A 19,064-nucleotide genomic window follows, 5' to 3' on the forward strand; every position below is an offset into this window, starting at 1 on the left:
ATATTCCAGCACTGATGTGTAGGTTTTAGTTCTGAGTGATATATTTACGTCCCCTGTGACATTTATTTTTCAGACTGAGGAGGAAAGCATGCTGAAGTGCAAAATAGTGTGAATCAATGGTTAAAACAAGACAGCAACATTTTTAACAACAGTTATTGAATGTTGAACAGATATGCAACAGCAGCTCCTTGTGGCAGGTACAGTAATCACACACGGCAGTCAAAAAGAAACTCCACCATCAACATGGAGACGAAAATTGAAACAACATTTAAGACGATACAAGAACATGCGTATGAGAGTGGCTTAGATCGGACATCCACATTTTTTCTTTTTTTTTTTAGAATGAACAGAAATCAACCCTGAATTCAGGATCTTAGGTAAAGTGCAAGGAGATCATCTCTAGATCATTCAAGGTGCTTTCATCATCCTCATCAACTGAAGTGCAAAAAACTATTTTGTTAAAGAGACAGGTGTGTTTTAAGGGTACCGGAGTTCATTTTAGAACCTCAGTGTCAGCTGAGCGGTCAGAGAAAAGTGTAAGTTGCTGGAAATCAAACACATTGTGAATCTCAGCACAGTCTTCATTTTTGGATATGTTTGGTTGAATCGGAGTCCTAAAAAAATACCCATTACAGTTCTACAAAACTGACATCTTTGAGTAGAAGAAGAAAAAAACATACAAACAGAAAAGATCCCAAAGATAATAGCTTTTTAAAATAAACCACTACACGATTTAAGATTTCAGAACACATTTAACATAAAAATATTCAGATAATTTTGTATGAATTAAATCCAGACAAATTCCTGGTTTGCTAATTACTCCTGATCATATGAGGTTCTGACCTACGATTTATTTTTTTCCAATAAGATCATACTGAATGGTCTGAATGGGAGAGATATCATGGACTCAAATGATAAATTAGTGTGAAGTTTTGCTACCTTTCACTTTGCTTACATTCATCTGAAGTGCTGTCATAGAACAACCTCAATACAGTAGTGTTTGATGGAAAGGGATCAAGACTGGATCTCATGACGCAGATTTATGTCAATTATTCTGTATGAAAAGTTAGGAATGATTAAAGGTGGCTTTAGCAGACATCATTTTCAAAGTTCTCACTCTAGAGATTGGGTTATCCAACATCAGGGCCTGTATTCACAAGCTGCCATACTGCAGAGACCCTCCAGATTGAGAATAGCTTGCCCACAGTCCACATATGATGACTGCAGCCTTAATCGGATTAGAGTTTACTCAGTTAGGCTGAATTGAATCAGTATAGTAATTACTGCTGTTGGTTGGACGATGTAGTTTGTTAGCTAGTGTTCTAGTTACAGCAGTAGTATTTCAGAACATTTTTATTTTCAGTGCAGTTACTCACAAGACCGTCTAGGACTCGCCACCTGTTGAGAGTTAAATAAAAGTAATTCTTTCCCTTTTTGGCCATAATTTGTCTTAAAACTTGAACAAGACTAGAACACTCACTCACTTCCTTATCCCAGCTACAGAGCATTAGACTAACATTAGCTAAACACCTCCAAACTGGCTGAACACAGAAGCCCTAAACTGCCATGGATGTGAATATTTCATTGATATAGTAATGAGTACACTCTGTTTTCTCAAAATCTCAAGTTATCTGTCATTGTCACAACATAACAAATGGTTTCCCCAAGATAACAAAGTAAGAACAACCTTAGAACAACCTTCATAATAAATAGAAAAAATAAGAAATAATATTATAATAAATAGTAGAATATCAAGATGGGCAGGAATCTGTGTGTGTCAGCTCTTAAGTATAATGTAACATACCTACGACTCTGAGATATAGAGCGTCTACAGTGTTCACATGCTTCACAGTATAAGCTCTGTCCGAGGGCTTTAATCTGAAAGGGCTGTAGTGGTCAGTTGTATTTGTGGGGCTGAGATGACTGCTATCAAACAAATGTTGCCTCAGACCACAACAAAGGCAAGTCACAAGTGCCATGCTAGTAACCTAAGAGTAGGGCAACCATATGTTTAAGTATGATGACCTCACATCTCAACAAATGCTATTTCTCCATTTTGAAATTATGTCGGTGCCTAAAAAAAAGTTTGGTTTTCTCAGAATGTGTGACAATGACTTAAATAACCTGAGATATAAAGTAAACAAATAACTCTTCTAAGTAACATCTTACACCACAAGGACAACTAAGGACAAATAAATATCCATAAGCCTATAAGACTTCTGAAACAGCACTTCACTTTCAAGCACTTGTAGAGGAATTGTGTAATTCTTTGTGAATACAGGCCCAGTACCTGCTGGACTTAACCCAGCGCTGACCACCACCTGCTAGGTGACTATATCATTAAAGGGCAGACGTGAGTCGTCCTCTTCCGCAGGGGTGTTTCCCACATCGGGTCTAGCGGGACAGAAGAGCCATCTGAGCACAGCCAGTGTCACCCGCACCAGCAGCCTGAGCAGCAGGAAAGCGAAGGGGACGGCAATCTGCATCAGGTGGAAGATAAACGCACTGAAGCGGCTGAGGATGCAGGTGAAGAAGAAGGTTCCTAAAGCTACACAGGGGTAGAGCGAGAGTTTGGCGAACATGAAGGCGTGCTCCCGGCCTCCGTAGCGCACGTACGGGTGCAGCGTCTCACGCTCTGAGAAGAGCGCAGTGACCCACATGGCCAGCTGGAAAAGCCCCGCAAAGAAAATGATGACGCAGCTGATCTGGATGGCCTCCAGCTCGTTGCGGGACCCGGGGGGGAACTCGTGGGTTAGCTGGTAGGCCAACGGCAGACCACCTATGAAGGCTAAGGAGAAGGTGTTGAAGAGGCCCATCAGGCGGGTGGCCCGGGTCACGTGCAGGAAGAGCGAGTGGTGGACAAACCACAGCAGGCCCACGGTGGCAAAGGAGCCGAAGTAGGCCAGGTACTCTGGGCCGTACGCCTGAAGAGCCATGATGAGGCTGCCATCAAACTCCTTCTCCACCAGGGAAGGGTCTGGAACGTTGTCCTCACTGAAAGCGATAGTAATCGGATATTGTTACAGTCAGCATCAGTGCAACGATCAACAACTACTGCTCAGATGTTTACCCTTCAACCTCACTGATTATGAAAGAAACCTGATGCATCGTACACTTACAGAGCAAACATGCTCTACAATGTTTACATACTGCTAGACGGCAATTCACTACAGGAGCCTCTACTGTTCATTGCACCAGAAATCACATATTTAACAGATCCAGTGATGTGGAGGAGTACCGAGAGCTAAAGACAGACCTAAAATGAGTATTTTAAAATATAATAGTAAAGGAAAAATGTGTATGAATGAGAATTATGTAAATTAAAATGATTAGGTTTAAACATAATACTAAGACCCACTTCCAGAACCTTCAAATGTTACTACAGAAGGCACAGATTCAGCTCTATGTGATGACAATGGAGTGTTGGGTTAAGCCAGGCACTCGCTGTGTGATTTCAGCCCCTTTTTTGCCCAATTTGGTTGTAGCCGTCTAAATTTTGGGATCAGCCTGAATTTTAGCATCAAGATGTTGATGTGCAGTGGGAGCGGTGCCCGATTAATGCTGCATTCACATGCTAGTCGGAAGATCCTACTTTGCACTTGTAAAACAGAAAATACCAACACATTGTGTTTAAGATTACTGATATCAGATTAAAATAATGGGCAAATACAACCATTATCAGCAGCTGCACTGTTAAAAATAAATCATTTTTATGTAGCATCCAATACATTTGGCTACTTTCGCCATCTTAAAAGGTTAAAGGTAACATCAACTATCAAAGTTATCTCAGAGGTTGCACATGAACACCCCCTCAAGTTGTAATTTGTAGTGGGAAACTCTACGTTTGGAGTCAGAAACTCGTATTTACAGAAATTTCAATAGCAGGTGAGCGCAGCATAAGAGCAGTCAGAGTGAGCAGTCAACCGACCGAATGGATTTCTGACAGGTCTGAAATTTTGGTTGGTTGTCTCGCAGTCTGAGCAGTCTCATCAGCCGATTTATTAGCTGCACGTTGTAGACTGTATTGTTTACAGCCACTTAGATACTGAAAACTGAATATACCAGCTCACAAAATCCTCTCAGAATTCACAGAGCGGGTTGAAAATGGTTTGGACACCCCTGTCAAGTCATAGCTTAACTCTTATTCTCTCTGCAAAATGGACAAACCATATTCACACACATATGGCACAGGTTAGCACAGCTATGCTCATTTCTGATATACAGGGCGTCGTTTTCTGCTACAGGCTGCGTTTCACGTCACAGCACATTTCATTAATCACAGCATCATAACTTAGATACAAACCAAATGTCTAAGATGAGAAGGGTGGCTACGATGGCATACACGCCATCGCTGAAAGCCTCTACTCGCTCTTTGCTCAGGGGTTCGCTCGGGTGGTACGAGTAGAACAGCATCGAGTCTGGAGTGTCATCCAACTGACCTGAGGAAAGTCCACCAAAGACTAAATTCACATAAAGCTGAGTTACAAACACGAAAACAATGCATATTTACTTTGCTACCTCCGAAACAGACTAAGGGCATCAGGACTTACCACCGATGGCTCGATCCCGAATCCATTTTAAAGACTGAGAAATATAGGGCATGAAGATGATAACGGCCAACAGGACATAAGACTGTAAAACAACGAGATTCAGAACAACACTTCAGGAACATTCAGATTTATAGATATATATCACATGTACACTATGTTTGTGGACACGCCTTCTAATAAGTGCATTCAGCTGACACAGATATGCAAATGCACATATACCCACAGTCTAGTCCCTGAAGGGAATTACTGCTAATAGATTAGGACTCTCTAGGGCCAAAAAAACATGAACCTATTGGCACCATGCCTAATTTCAGACGTGGGCTAGAGGGGTATAAAGCCCCCCAGCATTGACCTGTGGAGCAGTGGAACTGTGTTCTCTGGAATGATGAATGAATTGGGGTGGTGATCATTCAACACCCTGACCTCACTAAGTAAGTTTTTTCACTGAACGCAATCAAATCCTTACAGCAATGCTTCAAAATCTAGTAGAAGGTCATCCCTGGAGAGTAGAGACACTTACTCCAAGCAAGGCAGGATCAACTCTTGTTAAGTAAACAGCTACGAGGTTGCTCTAATAGAGAAGTAAAGGTGTATAATTATGTAATACTACCTTATAAGCAGACAATACTAACCAGCTGGAAAAAGATGAATGAAAGGATGGCAGCGAAGAAGCACATTATAGGAACCCTCATAATAACTTCAAGGATGTGGCGTCTGTAGTAGGCTTGATTCCCCGATGTCTGAATGTGCTTATTAAGAAGGAAAGGACGGCTGAATCCATAAACCACAATTACCGCCTGTTGATAAGAACGTGAATTTCAGAATTTCAGTGAGAATAAACGAGGCCGCTATGGAGAGAAGAGGAGCAGTAATCTCTTGCTGCTTGTCTTAGTTCCAGTAGACTCTAATAAACAAAAAAGGCCTTCAAGGTGGGTGAACTTATGTTGTTGAAAATATGTAATAATGATCATTTTTATTTAATACTGAGAGTTTTGGATTAAAGAATTCGTTTTCATTCTGGAATAGTACACACTGTGCCCTCATTAACCACTTCAAAATAATTCATATACATATCTGAACTATATTAAGGGGTAAAATATAAAGAATATAGGAAAATAAAATAGGGAGGGGGACTGTTCAATTCATGCAGTTTTGCTTTCTTACCTGAATGAGGCCTATCACAATGACACAGGCACAGAAGAGTAGAATACCAAGAATGTTATTTGGGAATGTTGCCATCAGTGAAAACTGGAAAAAGGTTGAAAATAGATCAATAAATAAAATCATAAGTGACTCCAGAGATTTTGCATTAACGTTCATTAGTCAATGTTTTCTTCCCATCCCTCCCTCCCTGTAGAACAGAGCATCTGTTTTAGAAGAAAACCTGTTTTAAAAAATGGTCTCTGGACCAGATTCTCCACCCCATCTCTGCAACGCTCCAACACTCCACCCCCTTATCTCCTCAACGGTCCATTACTCCACCCCTTATCTCCTCCTTAACACCCCATTGCTCCACTTCCATCTCCTCAATACCACGTTACTTCACCCCCCATCTCCTCAATGCTTAACCCCCAACTTTGTCTTTCTCACTACAAAAACATGGAGGAATCAGGAAAGTGACATTGCTAGGTACATACACTGCATGCTAAAAACATGCCCTCGTATATGCAGAGTTATACGTGAAGGGAATGACGTTATGGTATGTAGACACTGTAAATTTGTATAATGTGTTGAACTGATTGAGTAACTGACTTTACAGTAGATAAATCTTTAGAGAACTTAGAGAGCGGAGTAGAGTAAAGCTTTGAGTGAGCTTTCTCCTTCTGAGAAATATATATAATACTGGTCTGCAGCAGCTAATACAAACCCAGCTAACACAGGTAGTGACTGATAAACTCGTGGTAGTTCATTACAAAGAAATACACTTACAGAAAATACTTACAAGTCAAATTCTGAGTGTTTATAGATTTATAATTTCAAGCTAAAATCAAGAAGCTCAATTTTGTAGTGGGCACATTATAGATTACCACATTATAGAGTAAAACACAAGCACCATCACACCCCTCAGACATGGAGCCCAGTCTGGATAAAACCCACTCACTGCTCTACCAAGAAGAGCTTGTAGAGTTATTGGGTAGCATGATTCAAGTCTCTCTCTAAAAAAAGAGGAGTGCTTTGTGTTCATGGCCAGGAATGGAAGGTGGATCTAAAGAGTGAGAACAAATATTCCAGTGTTGTTGTGTTGACCTATTTAACCACTAGAGATTGTGTTAAATATTGACTAATGCACATTTTAACCTGAATCTGTAGGTCAGTGTGTGAGAGAAATATTGCATGACTGTGGCTGTATGGTGAAAGGACACATGACACACTGTGGCATAGTAACACAAGTAGTGCTTGTGCTTTTTAGTATCCATTTCCTCAAAAAAGCATTACTCACTGTGTAAGGCAGAAACGTTATCAGCATCATGCAGGCCTGCAATAAGTTTAAAAAAAATGGAAGTGAAAGGTCTGCATAAAGAACCCGAGACAGGAAAAACACAATTCAACATGATACAGTGGCGTCTCGATGCTGTTCGTTTTCAATACAACAGGTAGCGGCAATAGGGAGTCCCAGAAGATGTGCCCTGTGGTTTGCACCAGGAGCACAGCTTACATGCATGCGTACTGATATATTGAGGATATTGTGTTTTGCGATACTGCAACTATTCTCAAAAACACTGTATATATTTCTAATGAACAGTTTACATACAGATATAGGTGGACTGGTTGATTTTGTGTTGGTCTGACAGCAGAATAGCAGCTGTACTCGGTCTTTAGATCCCACTGTTCTGACTGCATAAACGGTAAACTCTTCTTGTACTCAGATTTTAGATAGACAGATGCAGAAATATACACAGATAGACAGATATACAAACAGACATGTAGATAGATATACAGACAGATAGATAGACAGATACATGGACAGCTTGACTGTACACACAGATTCAGCAGAAATGCAAAGCTATCCCTTTTACAGAAGAGAAGAGAAACTAATGGTATGCTCACTGTTTGGTGAAACTGGTGGAGACAGGTGGAGAAAACACAAGCCAACAGTACGCAAGTGTGTTTTTCCCTAATAAACGTAGCCGCGCAGAATGTTTTGCCACTTAGTCAGTCAGTCTAAAAAAGGGGACGTCAGTGCATACACTCTATACACTGCCCCAATGTGTACAGTGGGCATACTTTTAATTTCTGACATCATGATTCAATGAGAGTTTCAATATTTCATCTGTTACAAATGTTAAAAATGATTATACAGAGCTTTCATTTTGGCCAGATAAACAAAGCTTCTCTAGCAGATCACTGTTTTTATTTCCTATCATGGCTCTTGCTACCAACATAACCCTAAGAAAACAAGAAGTAACTTGTTCCAGGTCATTACCACGTGTGTCTTTGTGAACTCACCAGATTAAGAAGTGCAAGGGTGTCGTCGATGCTCTCAATGACCTGAAACAACCTGTAAACATGAAGAAGCTAAATAAATGAAACATTAAGCTCAGTGTCACAGTGTGTGGTCTGTTAATAGTCCACACAAAGTTCATCCACGCTCACCTTATATGGGCTGCCCAAGCAACAGTGACTATTAAAAAGGTCATCAAGTACACAGCAATCTTAGTGGTGAGGAGTAACTGAATGCTGTCCTTCAGCTCCTATACACAAAACAACAACAGACATTTCAATTAAGATTTGTATCAGAAACAGATTCACTAGCATAATACCCTTCTTTCTTTTAGCACACACTTGCTTAAAAGTAATTAACAATTAATGTTAAACATCCAGATCCTACCCAGAATCATTGGACGTAAAGGTGTCTGTATATTAAAAGGTGTAAGGGCTGGCTCTGGGACTAGGCCATCTCTGGCCACCAGAGGGAGGTGACGGGTGGCTTCTTGTCCCAATCAAGCCCAATGCCCAACACCTGGGCGAAGGGTTGTAAAAGGGGAAAGACACGGACACATATGACTTTGTCCTTGACTCTAGTTCGGGCTATAAGATTACAGCTTTTACTCCTCTCGAGACTAAAGTCTTTCCCCCCTAAAAGTTCTCCAGTGTATTTTCTCATGTGGGGCAGAAATCAGTCTCCTACCCCTTTTTCCCTCTTTTAGTTTTCCCTGGACCAGCATCCTCCCTACTTTTCATTCTCTCTTTGTTCTATTTTTCCCTATATCTTGAGCTGGCAAGCGTTTTTTGGTTCTTTAAGCATTTGTTCTTTTCCCATAATTTTTTCCCTACTCGGTAGACTGTGGCTATTTTATTTTATTTTATTTACATTTTTTCCCACTTGTTTTCAGGTCTTACTTGGTAGAGCGCTTGTCTAGCAACGCGGTGGCCCAAGTTAAGTTAGTTTTTTAATTCATTAATTTATTTATTTACCCCCCCCCCCCCGTTTGGCCCTTTCAGCTCTGATTTTGGGTCCTATTAAGTAGTAAGCTCCCCTAGTTAGGAGGTCGTGTTGATCACAACACTTCCAAAGTTCGATTCCCTCTCTGGGTGAGCCGTTACAGAATACATACACCCATTAACTTACACCTAGGGTCAATTAAGCATGGCTAATTCATGCATGTTTTTGGAAGGTGGGAGAAAACCCAGAGGAAAACCACCCTGACCAAGATGATGTGGCCAAGAAGTGGACAGATAAAGGAATAGATTTCGTGCCTTAAAAATGTATTGTAGTTGTAGAGGCTAATAAACACAGACCTAGTATTCATCAATGTTACCAGTTTGGCTTCTGTCTGCGTTAACCAGTAAGTGAATAAAAAGCCCCCGCCCCCCATCTTCCAAGACTTCATCAGAGGTTTCCCTGTCTTTAAACCAGTAAAATCTTGCCCTAGGGCAGTGGTCTTCAACCCTGTTACCATATTTGGATCCAACCCTAACTCACCCCCCTAATCCAAACTAATTACTAATTCGTATTGCCTTCAGAAGTCCTTGACTGGCTGAGTGAGGTCTGTTCTGGGTTGGACCCTGCAGGAAGCTAGCTCTTCAGGAGGACAGCTGGGGATCACTGCTCTAGCTGTACCGAAATACAGCAGTCAGATATCATTAGGCATGTTCACAGCAGAAGCAGCAATGGTTTACAAATTGAAACCAATGCAATGCATGTGGAATGACTGAGTCATGCTGCAGGCCTCTTTCTCTGCCTGGGAGAAATCCTTTAATTCTCAAAATGAAATCAATTAGATTAAATCTGTTTCTCACTGAAAATGCTTCTAAATGTTGGCTAAATGTGGAGGCCTAAGAATACGCAGCACATTTCCCAAACTGATTATAACCAGAAGAAGATGGCTGTAGAAGCAATGTCTTACCTCGTTGTTTTGGAATTTCGTGTGAGCAACAGGTAATATCTGTGAACAAAGACATTCATTAGTGGCTTAGACACAAATATAAGGACAGCCATTGTGATTTTTCTGACATATGTAAGTTAGACATACCCTCAAACATTAACCAGACAGTGCCTGAAGGCCAAGACTCATTTATACCAGATAAAAATCCCATCACTCATCACTCCCATCTTAGCAGATCTCCAAGATGCATCCTACAACCAAAACTCCTCCCAGTAAAACCGAAACCCCGGTAATAACTGCTGTAAAACAAGTGAATTAGCATATTATATACTTCATTATAATTAATAAGGACACATGGTCTTTATTGATTCATCCTCACCTCACTGCATGGACTTTACCATATTGCCATATTTTCAGAATTCAGTTTTGTTTTACTGCTTTTTATTGTAATTATCTGGTGTCGACCAGAGGAGGATGGGCTCCCCTTTGGGGTCTAGGTTCCCTCAATCTGAGGGAGTTTTTCCTTGCCACTGTTGCCACTAGCTCGTTCGAAAGAGGCTCGGACCCGGATGTCTGCACAGCTGCTTTGTGACATTTGCTGTGAAAAGCAGCATAAAGATTAATTTGAATAGAATTGAATTGAATCATTATGAACTCTCTTTAGCTCTGTCGCAATGACACGGGCACAAGGTCTTTGGGGGTTGTTTGGAGCTGATTACGTTTTTCCGGAGACGTTCTGAGATATTCTGATGAGAGCCGATATCAAGGCGCTCAAGGATTCTGGGGATGAGGACTGGTTATTCAGGGCTACAGAGCAGACACAGTTTTACTGATAGACCCAATCCAATCATCATTAGTATGAGTTTTGATAAGTTTAATGATCAATCGTAGATACCCTCGTGTCATGTATTCAATGCTTTTGATTTACATATAATTTACATAGAGGTATAGCGGCTCTGGCGTTTCTCTGGGTGGTGAATGTGTTGACCTGCTTATAGAAATGTACTGTATGTTATTTTTATATCTCCGTAATAATAAAAGAAGTCAATTTTAATCTTTTAAATTTAGAGGTACAATACGTAACACGGTTATGTCTTATTATGTACGGTTATGTTAATTGTGTAATTTTATTAATTCATTTTTATTCACTTGACTTGCTTGTTGCTGCATGGTGGGCCTGGACTGCAACTATGCAAAAGGGTAGACCTGACGTTTAAAGGCCTGTTAAGGAGGAATGTTGAAGCTGATGAGTTTAGTGGTTATAATATTACACTAATTCTACTCATTTTCCTATTTTCATTATTAAAAACTATTTAAACTCAAAAGCTGACAGAAATCTTCCTGATTGCACTTTTTAAACTTTGACTATGGTCATCTTTTCACAGTTTGAGATTTTAGCAGTCACTGATTAGGACTAGGAGTTTTTTTTATCAGAGTGATGACGTGGTAAATTACTGTTCTAACTTTGTTAGAGATTTGTCTAATCAAATCAAAAAGCTCTGTGTAGTGCAAAGCTGTATTGCAATTAATGCCCCTTTTATATGTATATATATTATATACTTAGGCAACCTCTATATAGCTTACTCTTAATGTGCCATTGCATTTGTAGTTAGCCCCTCGCCTTGCCCCCATTTTTTCTTTCTTTATTTTATTTATTTATTTTATTTTTTATTTTCTCAAACTCATTGTGGGGCATCAATGGGTTTATTCTCGCTCTTATTTTATATAAAATATGAACATATATTCACAAAAAAAAAAAGCTTTCATGTTATGGTTAATTACCCAACCTGTTCCTCCTTTAAATGGAGCATTTCCAGGACAGTGTAAGGGTCTAGACACCCAAAGACATTACTTAAAAATGCCGGACAACAAGTGTTAAAGAAAAAAACACTCCTAATAATAAAAATAGTGGTTTTACTTCACTGTTCATTAAAAACCTCTCCTCATAGGAGTCTAGTATTAATTATAGATCTCATTCAACAAATGAATGGTTAATTACCAACTACTTTCTTCAAAGTGAGAAATTCTTGTCAATGCATATGTGCTTAATTCTTATGTACTGAAGTTTTTACACGTTTATGAATAATGATGTGCTACAGAGCTCAGACCCGCTGTAGGCCAGCGCTCCGCCGCTGTCGGTCCTACCATGACGGTGGCTATGATGGAGATGAGGGCATCGCTGTACGCCAGCAGGCGGTGGGAAGGCTGGGTGCTCCTCTGCCCGTCTCTTTCTGAAGGTGTCAGACTCTCCAGAAAGGAATTCGAGTCGTTTCTCGGCGTGTTTCTCTTCTCCATCTCTTCGTCGTCGTGATGCTCGATGATTTCGCCGTCGTCGTCGTTTTCCCCCATGACCGCAGCGGCAGCGGTGCGCACACAGTCAGCAGCGGCCCAATCACACGAGCTACTAGCTGACCGCAAGTGAGGCTAACAGCTGCATTTTGCAAGAATTGTGCAAACGTGAGACACACTTTTACTTTCGAGAGACAAACGTTCACACGTTTAGGACCCCAAACACACACAGAGAGCCCACACACAGTCAAACAAAAATCTTAGCCAGGAGGAAGTGACACAATGTTTGTGCACGTGATGCTCATGCGCGCTGCTCCGCTGCGCTGCGCTGCGCTGCGCTGCGCTGATTGGTCAGCAGGGGGAGCTGAGAGCACACGGTCAGGACGGCGCTCTACCTCAGGGCCTGGTGAGTTCCCATACTTCATTAATTAACCACAAATTAATTAATTTAGGGTGACCCTAGTCTTGTTTATCCTGGACATGGCCTCTTTTTTGGGATGTAAAATGTGTCTAGAATTTCTAAATTTGGATTTCCCCTGATTTCAGGTCAGAATTTGCTTATTAATGCTTATTAACAAGGGGATCTGAAATATCTTAAAGCACTCAAACTTTTATTTTGTATTTTTATGGCTACAATTTGCTACAAAAATATTTAAAGCAAAAATTGAATGTAAAAAGGTTTTTCCTTTTTCATTTTTTTTTTATTTACTTGTGAGACACATGAAAGTAGATTATTTGACCTATTATACAATATAGGCGATTAGGGCTATTTATAACTCTTAGTAAATGTTTATGTATTAATGTTTATTGTCACATCATGCATGGTTCAAGAATTATTAAAAGCAACATAATGTAGCTTTTTTAAAGGAAAATGGTGTCCATATTTAACAACAGCGTAATGCTGTGTAACACATTTGCATCTCCTTATCAGTATATATGCTTATGTCCCTTTCAGTGACTGGCATCTTTCAGCCTGTCCAGAAATGCATGTAAATGTGCCCTGCTTTAGTGGTGGCTCATATGCACAACAGTGACACCTTCTAACTGTAGGGGGAGGCCAGGAGTAAGAAATACTAATTGTCAAAAAATGCTGCCTTAACACCTCCCACCCTCACACACACACACTGCCACAGTCATCCTTAAAAAAAACAAAATATGGTCACCATGACTCGTCTCCACAGCTGTTCAAATGTAGCTGTCCAAGCGTTTTGAGGCCTGTTGATAATCATATTATATACCCACTGCATTACAATCAGTGTCTCATTCAATATAGAATATTCTGAACAAAAAGACTTTGGACAAGTAACAAGAATCTACAAGACAATTAGGAGGGTGGAAACGTTTTTTACCTGATTGGACAAGACACTTACAAACATCTACCTCTCGATCAACACATTTTATAAAACTATGAGAAAGAAGCATGTATGCTGCCTTGATGGCAGTGGCTGTATGTGTTCCTACCAACCAGGAGCAGCTCATTGTCAATATATATGAAGTATCAGAGACCACCTGATTTAACCTGAGGAATCACAGTTGAAATGAACATGTGTGCACATATCGCCACGTTGAGTGGTACTAGTTAAGCGGCATCACTAGTACATGTTCCACGTAGATTGTATACTGTGCAAGAGGCATCGCCAGCACAAAGGAGGTTTGATGCTTGAAATCTGGAAGTGTCCTAAGGTGTTAGATTAGCCACAAACATTATTTGGAATCAACCAGTTGTGGAGGGGTGAGTTTCATGAGAGAAAAATCAACTTGGCCTTTTGGAAGCCCCACCAGGATTCAGTCGGTTGTTTGAAATGGAAAACAGCAGCAGCTGCTCTGTGCTAGAACCCGTTACTGAAAGAGTCTCTCTTAAACTGCAACACATAAGAAGGTAAAATATACAGAATGTTAATGTACAAGCTTCAGATGTCAACCTTTAATCTAGAATGGCCAAAAATGTTGCAGTTCCAATTTTCCATTGCTGTTACCTTAGCGCTCACATACCGCCACAGTCCCAAAGGGGAGTTTTTTTCCTAATATAGTTATATTTATTTATTATAGTGAAGGGTATGGTTCACCAATGAATTCAAATAATATTACACAATTTGACCTCTTAAAATCCCTGTACAAAATACCACATATTTATCATAAAAAATAAAAATAAAAAATAAAAAAAATATATAAATATATACAAATATATAAATAAATTAAATAAAAAAATAATATAAAACCCTAATGTGGTATTTTGTATGTTGGAAGTTGAATTATTAACATTATTAAAGTTTATAGAATTGGATTTATTTATATGTCTGATGATCTGAATGGATGGTGAATTTATGAACTTTAATAATGTTAATAATTCCACTTTAAACATACAAAATATTTATTTTGTAAGTATTCCTTTAATATGTGGTATTTTTTATGTTTAAAGTTGAATTATTACCATTTAATAAAGTTATAAACTTATAAACCATTCACACAGATAATCAGATCATACAATGAAAAAAATCCAATTGTATAAACTTTAATAATGTTAATAATTCAACTTTAAACATAAGCAGAATTTTTGCCCATTTCAAAGGAGCGTTCCAGCTTTGGCTATTTTTTTTTATTGAGACATCCAGTCAGAACAGAAATCATTTACCTGTATCAGTCTTAAAGACACAGTAACACAAAGCCCGTTAATTCAAAGAAATGCATAGAATAAATAGATAATGACTGTGTAAAAATGAATGATGTCTGTTTTTTTGGTACATAAACTCAAGCAAACATCATCATCAATACAAGAGAGTTCATGGATTGTATCTTTGTAGCCTTTGAATAAAATGAATTGTTGAGTTGGACGCTTGATTCATTAAAATGTACAGTTCAAAAAATCAGTTCTCATCACGACAGTGCCACCATTTCTGTCTTAGACAGGGTATCAAACATGAAAGGAAGGAGCATTACTGTAAGGACAGACAGCTTGAAACATTGTAGGCCTTGTCTGCGTGCTCTTTATTCTGAAAGAGTCTGCTGGGAGTCAGACATGAGCAGCAGACTCCGATTAAGAACCTTTATGAGAGGGAGATGGAGGCCGAAGAGGCTAGACATGCAGACACAGCCTCAGGCTACGAGCAGTCAGACTTCAATTACCCTGATTTACACACCAGGATGCGGTGCTTAGTTACCCATTGACTTGGTGCTTTTGGGTATAAATACTTTGGGAATTATTAATCTGATAGATTTTGCAGATGTGTTCTGGCTCATGAATATCAGTTGCTCAAAGTAAAAGGAGAGATGGGCTCATATTGATCCCAGTGGGCTGCAACCAGATGAGGGCAGAGTAGCCTATACCCTATTCAGTGTAATAAGGACTGTATAAGTAGAAGTGAATGGAGCCTGGCAAAGAGAAGCTTCTGTAGAAAAAACAAAAATTCTAACCTACAGAACTGCAATGGAACTTCTCAGTACATTGACAGCATTTGTCTGAGGCTTTTATCCACAGCAACGTCCATTAAAATCAGGATGCACAGGTAGGAGAATGTAGCATTAGGACTATTGCCCAAGGACTTTGGTGCAATGTGGTGGTTTCGTCCGACCGGAAAGAAAAGAAAAATGTGTTTACTGGAAATGTGCCTTTAAAAATGTCCCATAAACAGTATTCACCCCCTTGGACGTTTTTCCATTTTATTGCTTTATTGAATTAATATAATTTGGCTTCTTTTGTATAAGAATTTACAAAGAAACTCTTTAATGACAAAGTGAAAACAGATTTCTACAAAGTAATGTCAATTAAACAGAAATATGGTCATTAAAAAAATAAGTGATTGCATAAACATACACTCCCATTAAAGTGGCTGGCCTAATTCAACAAGTCTAGACAATTGTGTGCTAGTAGTCTCACAATTAGGGATATGGAGATCACCTGAGTGCAGTGTATGTGTCTCCAGTAATTGTAGTATAAAGGCACCTGTCTGGAAGGGCCAGTCTTTGTTGAGCAGATCATCCTCACAAACTGAGCGACCGTGCAAGAAGGAGACTAGTGAGGGAGGTCACTAACACACCTTTGACCCCAGCCCCCGCCCCTCCTTTTGGGATTTTTCACAGTTACACAGTAAGCATGGAATGACCAGTGATGAGGCACACATACACACTTACAGATGAACTATAAACATCAGTAAATGAATTAGCGGTTATTGCTTTAAGTAACTGCAATGCAACTGGAAGATTAATATTAAGGCATGTATTAACTGGCAATTATGCATATAATCATATATTATATGCATTATAATGATAAAAAATTTATAATTATGCATATAATTTAGATCATACGTTTGGTTAAGCTTTTTTTTCTCTTTAGAGATGAACTGCCACGGAGACACAGGGCCAGATGTCTGTACGAGTGCAAGGCAGTGCAAAATGTGTTCACATTGCATTGAAAATTAGCATTCTATTAGCTAGTCACTGCACACAGGGCAGTCTGTACTGCGCTAGTTTATGGGGCACAGGGTTTAAAGATGCAGTAAAATTGCTGTGAAGGAATACCAGTGTTAATAAATACTTTCCTACCATGGGGGTTAATTCTACTCTGGCTAAAACCAATAGACTCTCTGAAACTACAACAAGGACAGGAAGCGCACTTACTGAAATATGGTAATGGTAAATATTACATTATTTCAGCAGGCGTTTAAGGCTTGTGTCTGCAATTACTGACAAAGGATATTATAACACCTCTTTTAGGCCACACATTTACCCTTTTTAATCAAGCTTTAGCTAAATAAGTCATAAACTGTGGGTGCCAGAAACAGAGTTTCCATTTTTATGTCTAGGACAGATGAACTGGTTGCTCACGTTAAATTATTATTATTGAATTATTGTTCTGAGGTTCTTTTTTTACCCATTTTCTCTCCAATAACCGAACCCATACATATCCCCTATCACATGCAATGTTTCAGACACTGGGATGGTAAAGATAGACACACTTTTTCCAAACTGCCGCAGATGCAATGTCACCATGCAACCAAGGAAAGCTACGAACCAGCACAGCACTGAAGTGATGTGGAGAGAAAGTGCCATCTACCCCCCCTGAAAAGAGCAGGGCCAGTTCTGCTCTCTCGGGCTCCAGCTGCCGATGGCTAGCAGCATGACAATGACATGTTTTTAACCCCTTTCTAATACTGCTGTAGTATCATTTTAGCTACAATTTAAAAAGGGTTCTAGATAGTCCTGTAAAGGGTTATTTGAATTGTAATGATCGTGGAACCTTTTGGATGCTATTGAGAACTGAGAACCACCATCTAATGTTTTTCCCACCAATGCAAAGAACGCTTTAACATGGCAGAGATCAACATAAGCATCCAAATGGCTCCTATACAGAACCCATATCTTTACCAAACAACCCTCGAAGAACCTTTTTCTTTTAAAGCCACTCAACAGAGATGTGCCTTAAACTGCAGTCAGCTTTAAAACTACATTATACAGGCGGGTAAGCATTGATGCCCTGCAACATTAAAAAGCAGTGGGGATTCCATTTCATGCTGCGTAACCTCTGTAATTTATAATAGCAGTGTGGTGGATGCGGGCCAAAGCCGTGCCGCTCCAGATCTGTATGCTGAATAACAGAAGGAAGAGCTGAAGCTGTTTTTGTGATGGATGATGAAGTGGGGATTACAGAAAACTATTTTGAAGGGTGGGTTGAGTTTGTGGCTCGTATGCCAGCTTCGTGAGCAATGCCTGTCAATATCCCATGTGCTACATAGCAGGTCTGCAGGTCATCATATAAATGTGTTCAGCAGTCTAAACCTCCTCTACAAGGGGGAGCTACTAGCACTCAACTCACTTCTGTGATCATCACTGAAAAAGAGGAAACCCACACCATCAGTGTATTAAACCTGCATGTTTATAGTATAGTATAATAACAATTTTATGTCAAATTAAATGCTAGCTCTTACAAATTGTTTGAATATGTATACACGGTTTCCGATGCAAAGCAGTCGGCTAACAGGCTACTTATATACAGTTATATTCAGTTAACATTAGGCTTTACTGAAAGATTGACAGCTGCAACATACAAAGTAAATTAAGTGTCAGTTTTAAACTTTATGTGGGGAAAGTGAACAGGCTTTAAAGATTTCTCAATATCTCAATACATATTACTTATATTTTTATTGGCTTTTCACTTCTTTCACGCCTCGATCATGGAAAACCTTTTCCATTGAGTTTCCATTGACTCCCTAGTGGTGGCTCAGTGGTTAGAGCACCAGGCTATTGATGACAGGGCTGTGGGTTCAATAGCCTGGCTCAGCAAGCTGCCCTTGTTTGGTCCTTGAGCAAGGCCCTTTACCCATCTTGGGCACTGCAGTGATAGTTGCCCAGAGCTCCGGGCACGTGTGCTCATGGTCACTGTGTGTGTTTGTCCACTAGTGTGTGTGTGTTCACTGCGCAAATGGGTGCAGGGTTAAAGGTGGAGGCCAAATTTCAAAGTCCAACACTAATGGTGAACATAAGAAAAGATAAGAAAACTACAAAAACAGCCCATTCAAAAATCACTCTTTCTCTGATGTCACAACATCCAACTCATTAACATATCTCCACCTAATCAGCCTACAGCAGGTTAGCCCCACCCATTCATACTGCAGTTCTCAGGAACGTTCCACCTCTCAGTGCTTTCTGAATGAGGTTCAATACAGAACAGCAGAGCTCATTTACCAGTCCTACACGAATTTCCTGCATAACTCTGCATGACTGTCTACATTGAAGGCTCTACGACCTATTGTGCAGATGACCTCAAAGCTGTCTCATATGTCCTCATCATTGGCAGTTTAAAGACGTATATCATGGCATGACAGATGTGTCAGAATCCTAATTGGACCGTTTGGAGGGTAATAGAACTGACCCTGAGTGTAAAGTCCTCTTCCGACTGCCCAGA

At 39.8% G+C, this 19,064-nt stretch overlaps 1 protein-coding gene across 1 annotated transcript; it reads right to left on the reverse strand.

The window, feature by feature from the left end:
* Window positions 1–23: 23 nt before the first annotated feature.
* tmem175 (transmembrane protein 175) lies at window positions 24–12,423 on the reverse strand. Its single transcript, XM_072664362.1, has 10 exons — window positions 12,023–12,423; window positions 9,899–9,937; window positions 8,145–8,242; window positions 7,998–8,049; window positions 6,991–7,026; window positions 5,715–5,798; window positions 5,183–5,347; window positions 4,551–4,632; window positions 4,304–4,439; window positions 24–2,994 (listed from the first exon to the last, which is right to left on the reverse strand). Exons 1-10 carry the CDS (start codon window positions 12,224–12,226, stop codon window positions 2,325–2,327), a joined length of 1,566 nt encoding a protein of 521 aa, XP_072520463.1. The 5' UTR covers window positions 12,227–12,423; the 3' UTR covers window positions 24–2,324.
* Between the last annotated feature and the right edge of the window lie 6,641 nt (window positions 12,424–19,064).

The sequence above is a fragment of the Salminus brasiliensis genome, chromosome 20 (genome assembly GCF_030463535.1).
Source record: "Salminus brasiliensis chromosome 20, fSalBra1.hap2, whole genome shotgun sequence".
Taxonomy (NCBI): domain Eukaryota; kingdom Metazoa; phylum Chordata; class Actinopteri; order Characiformes; family Bryconidae; genus Salminus; species Salminus brasiliensis.

Coding starts and splice junctions, on each gene's coding strand:
- tmem175 (XM_072664362.1), bottom strand. CDS start 12,226: ATGGGGGAAAACGACGACGACGGCGAAATCATCGAGCATCACGACGAC. Junction 8,243..9,898: donor CGAAATTCCAAAACAACGAG/GTAAGACATTGC, acceptor TTTTGTGTATAG/GAGCTGAAGGACAGCATTCA. Junction 4,633..5,182: donor CATTCATCTTTTTCCAGCTG/GTTAGTATTGTC, acceptor GTTGTTTTACAG/TCTTATGTCCTGTTGGCCGT.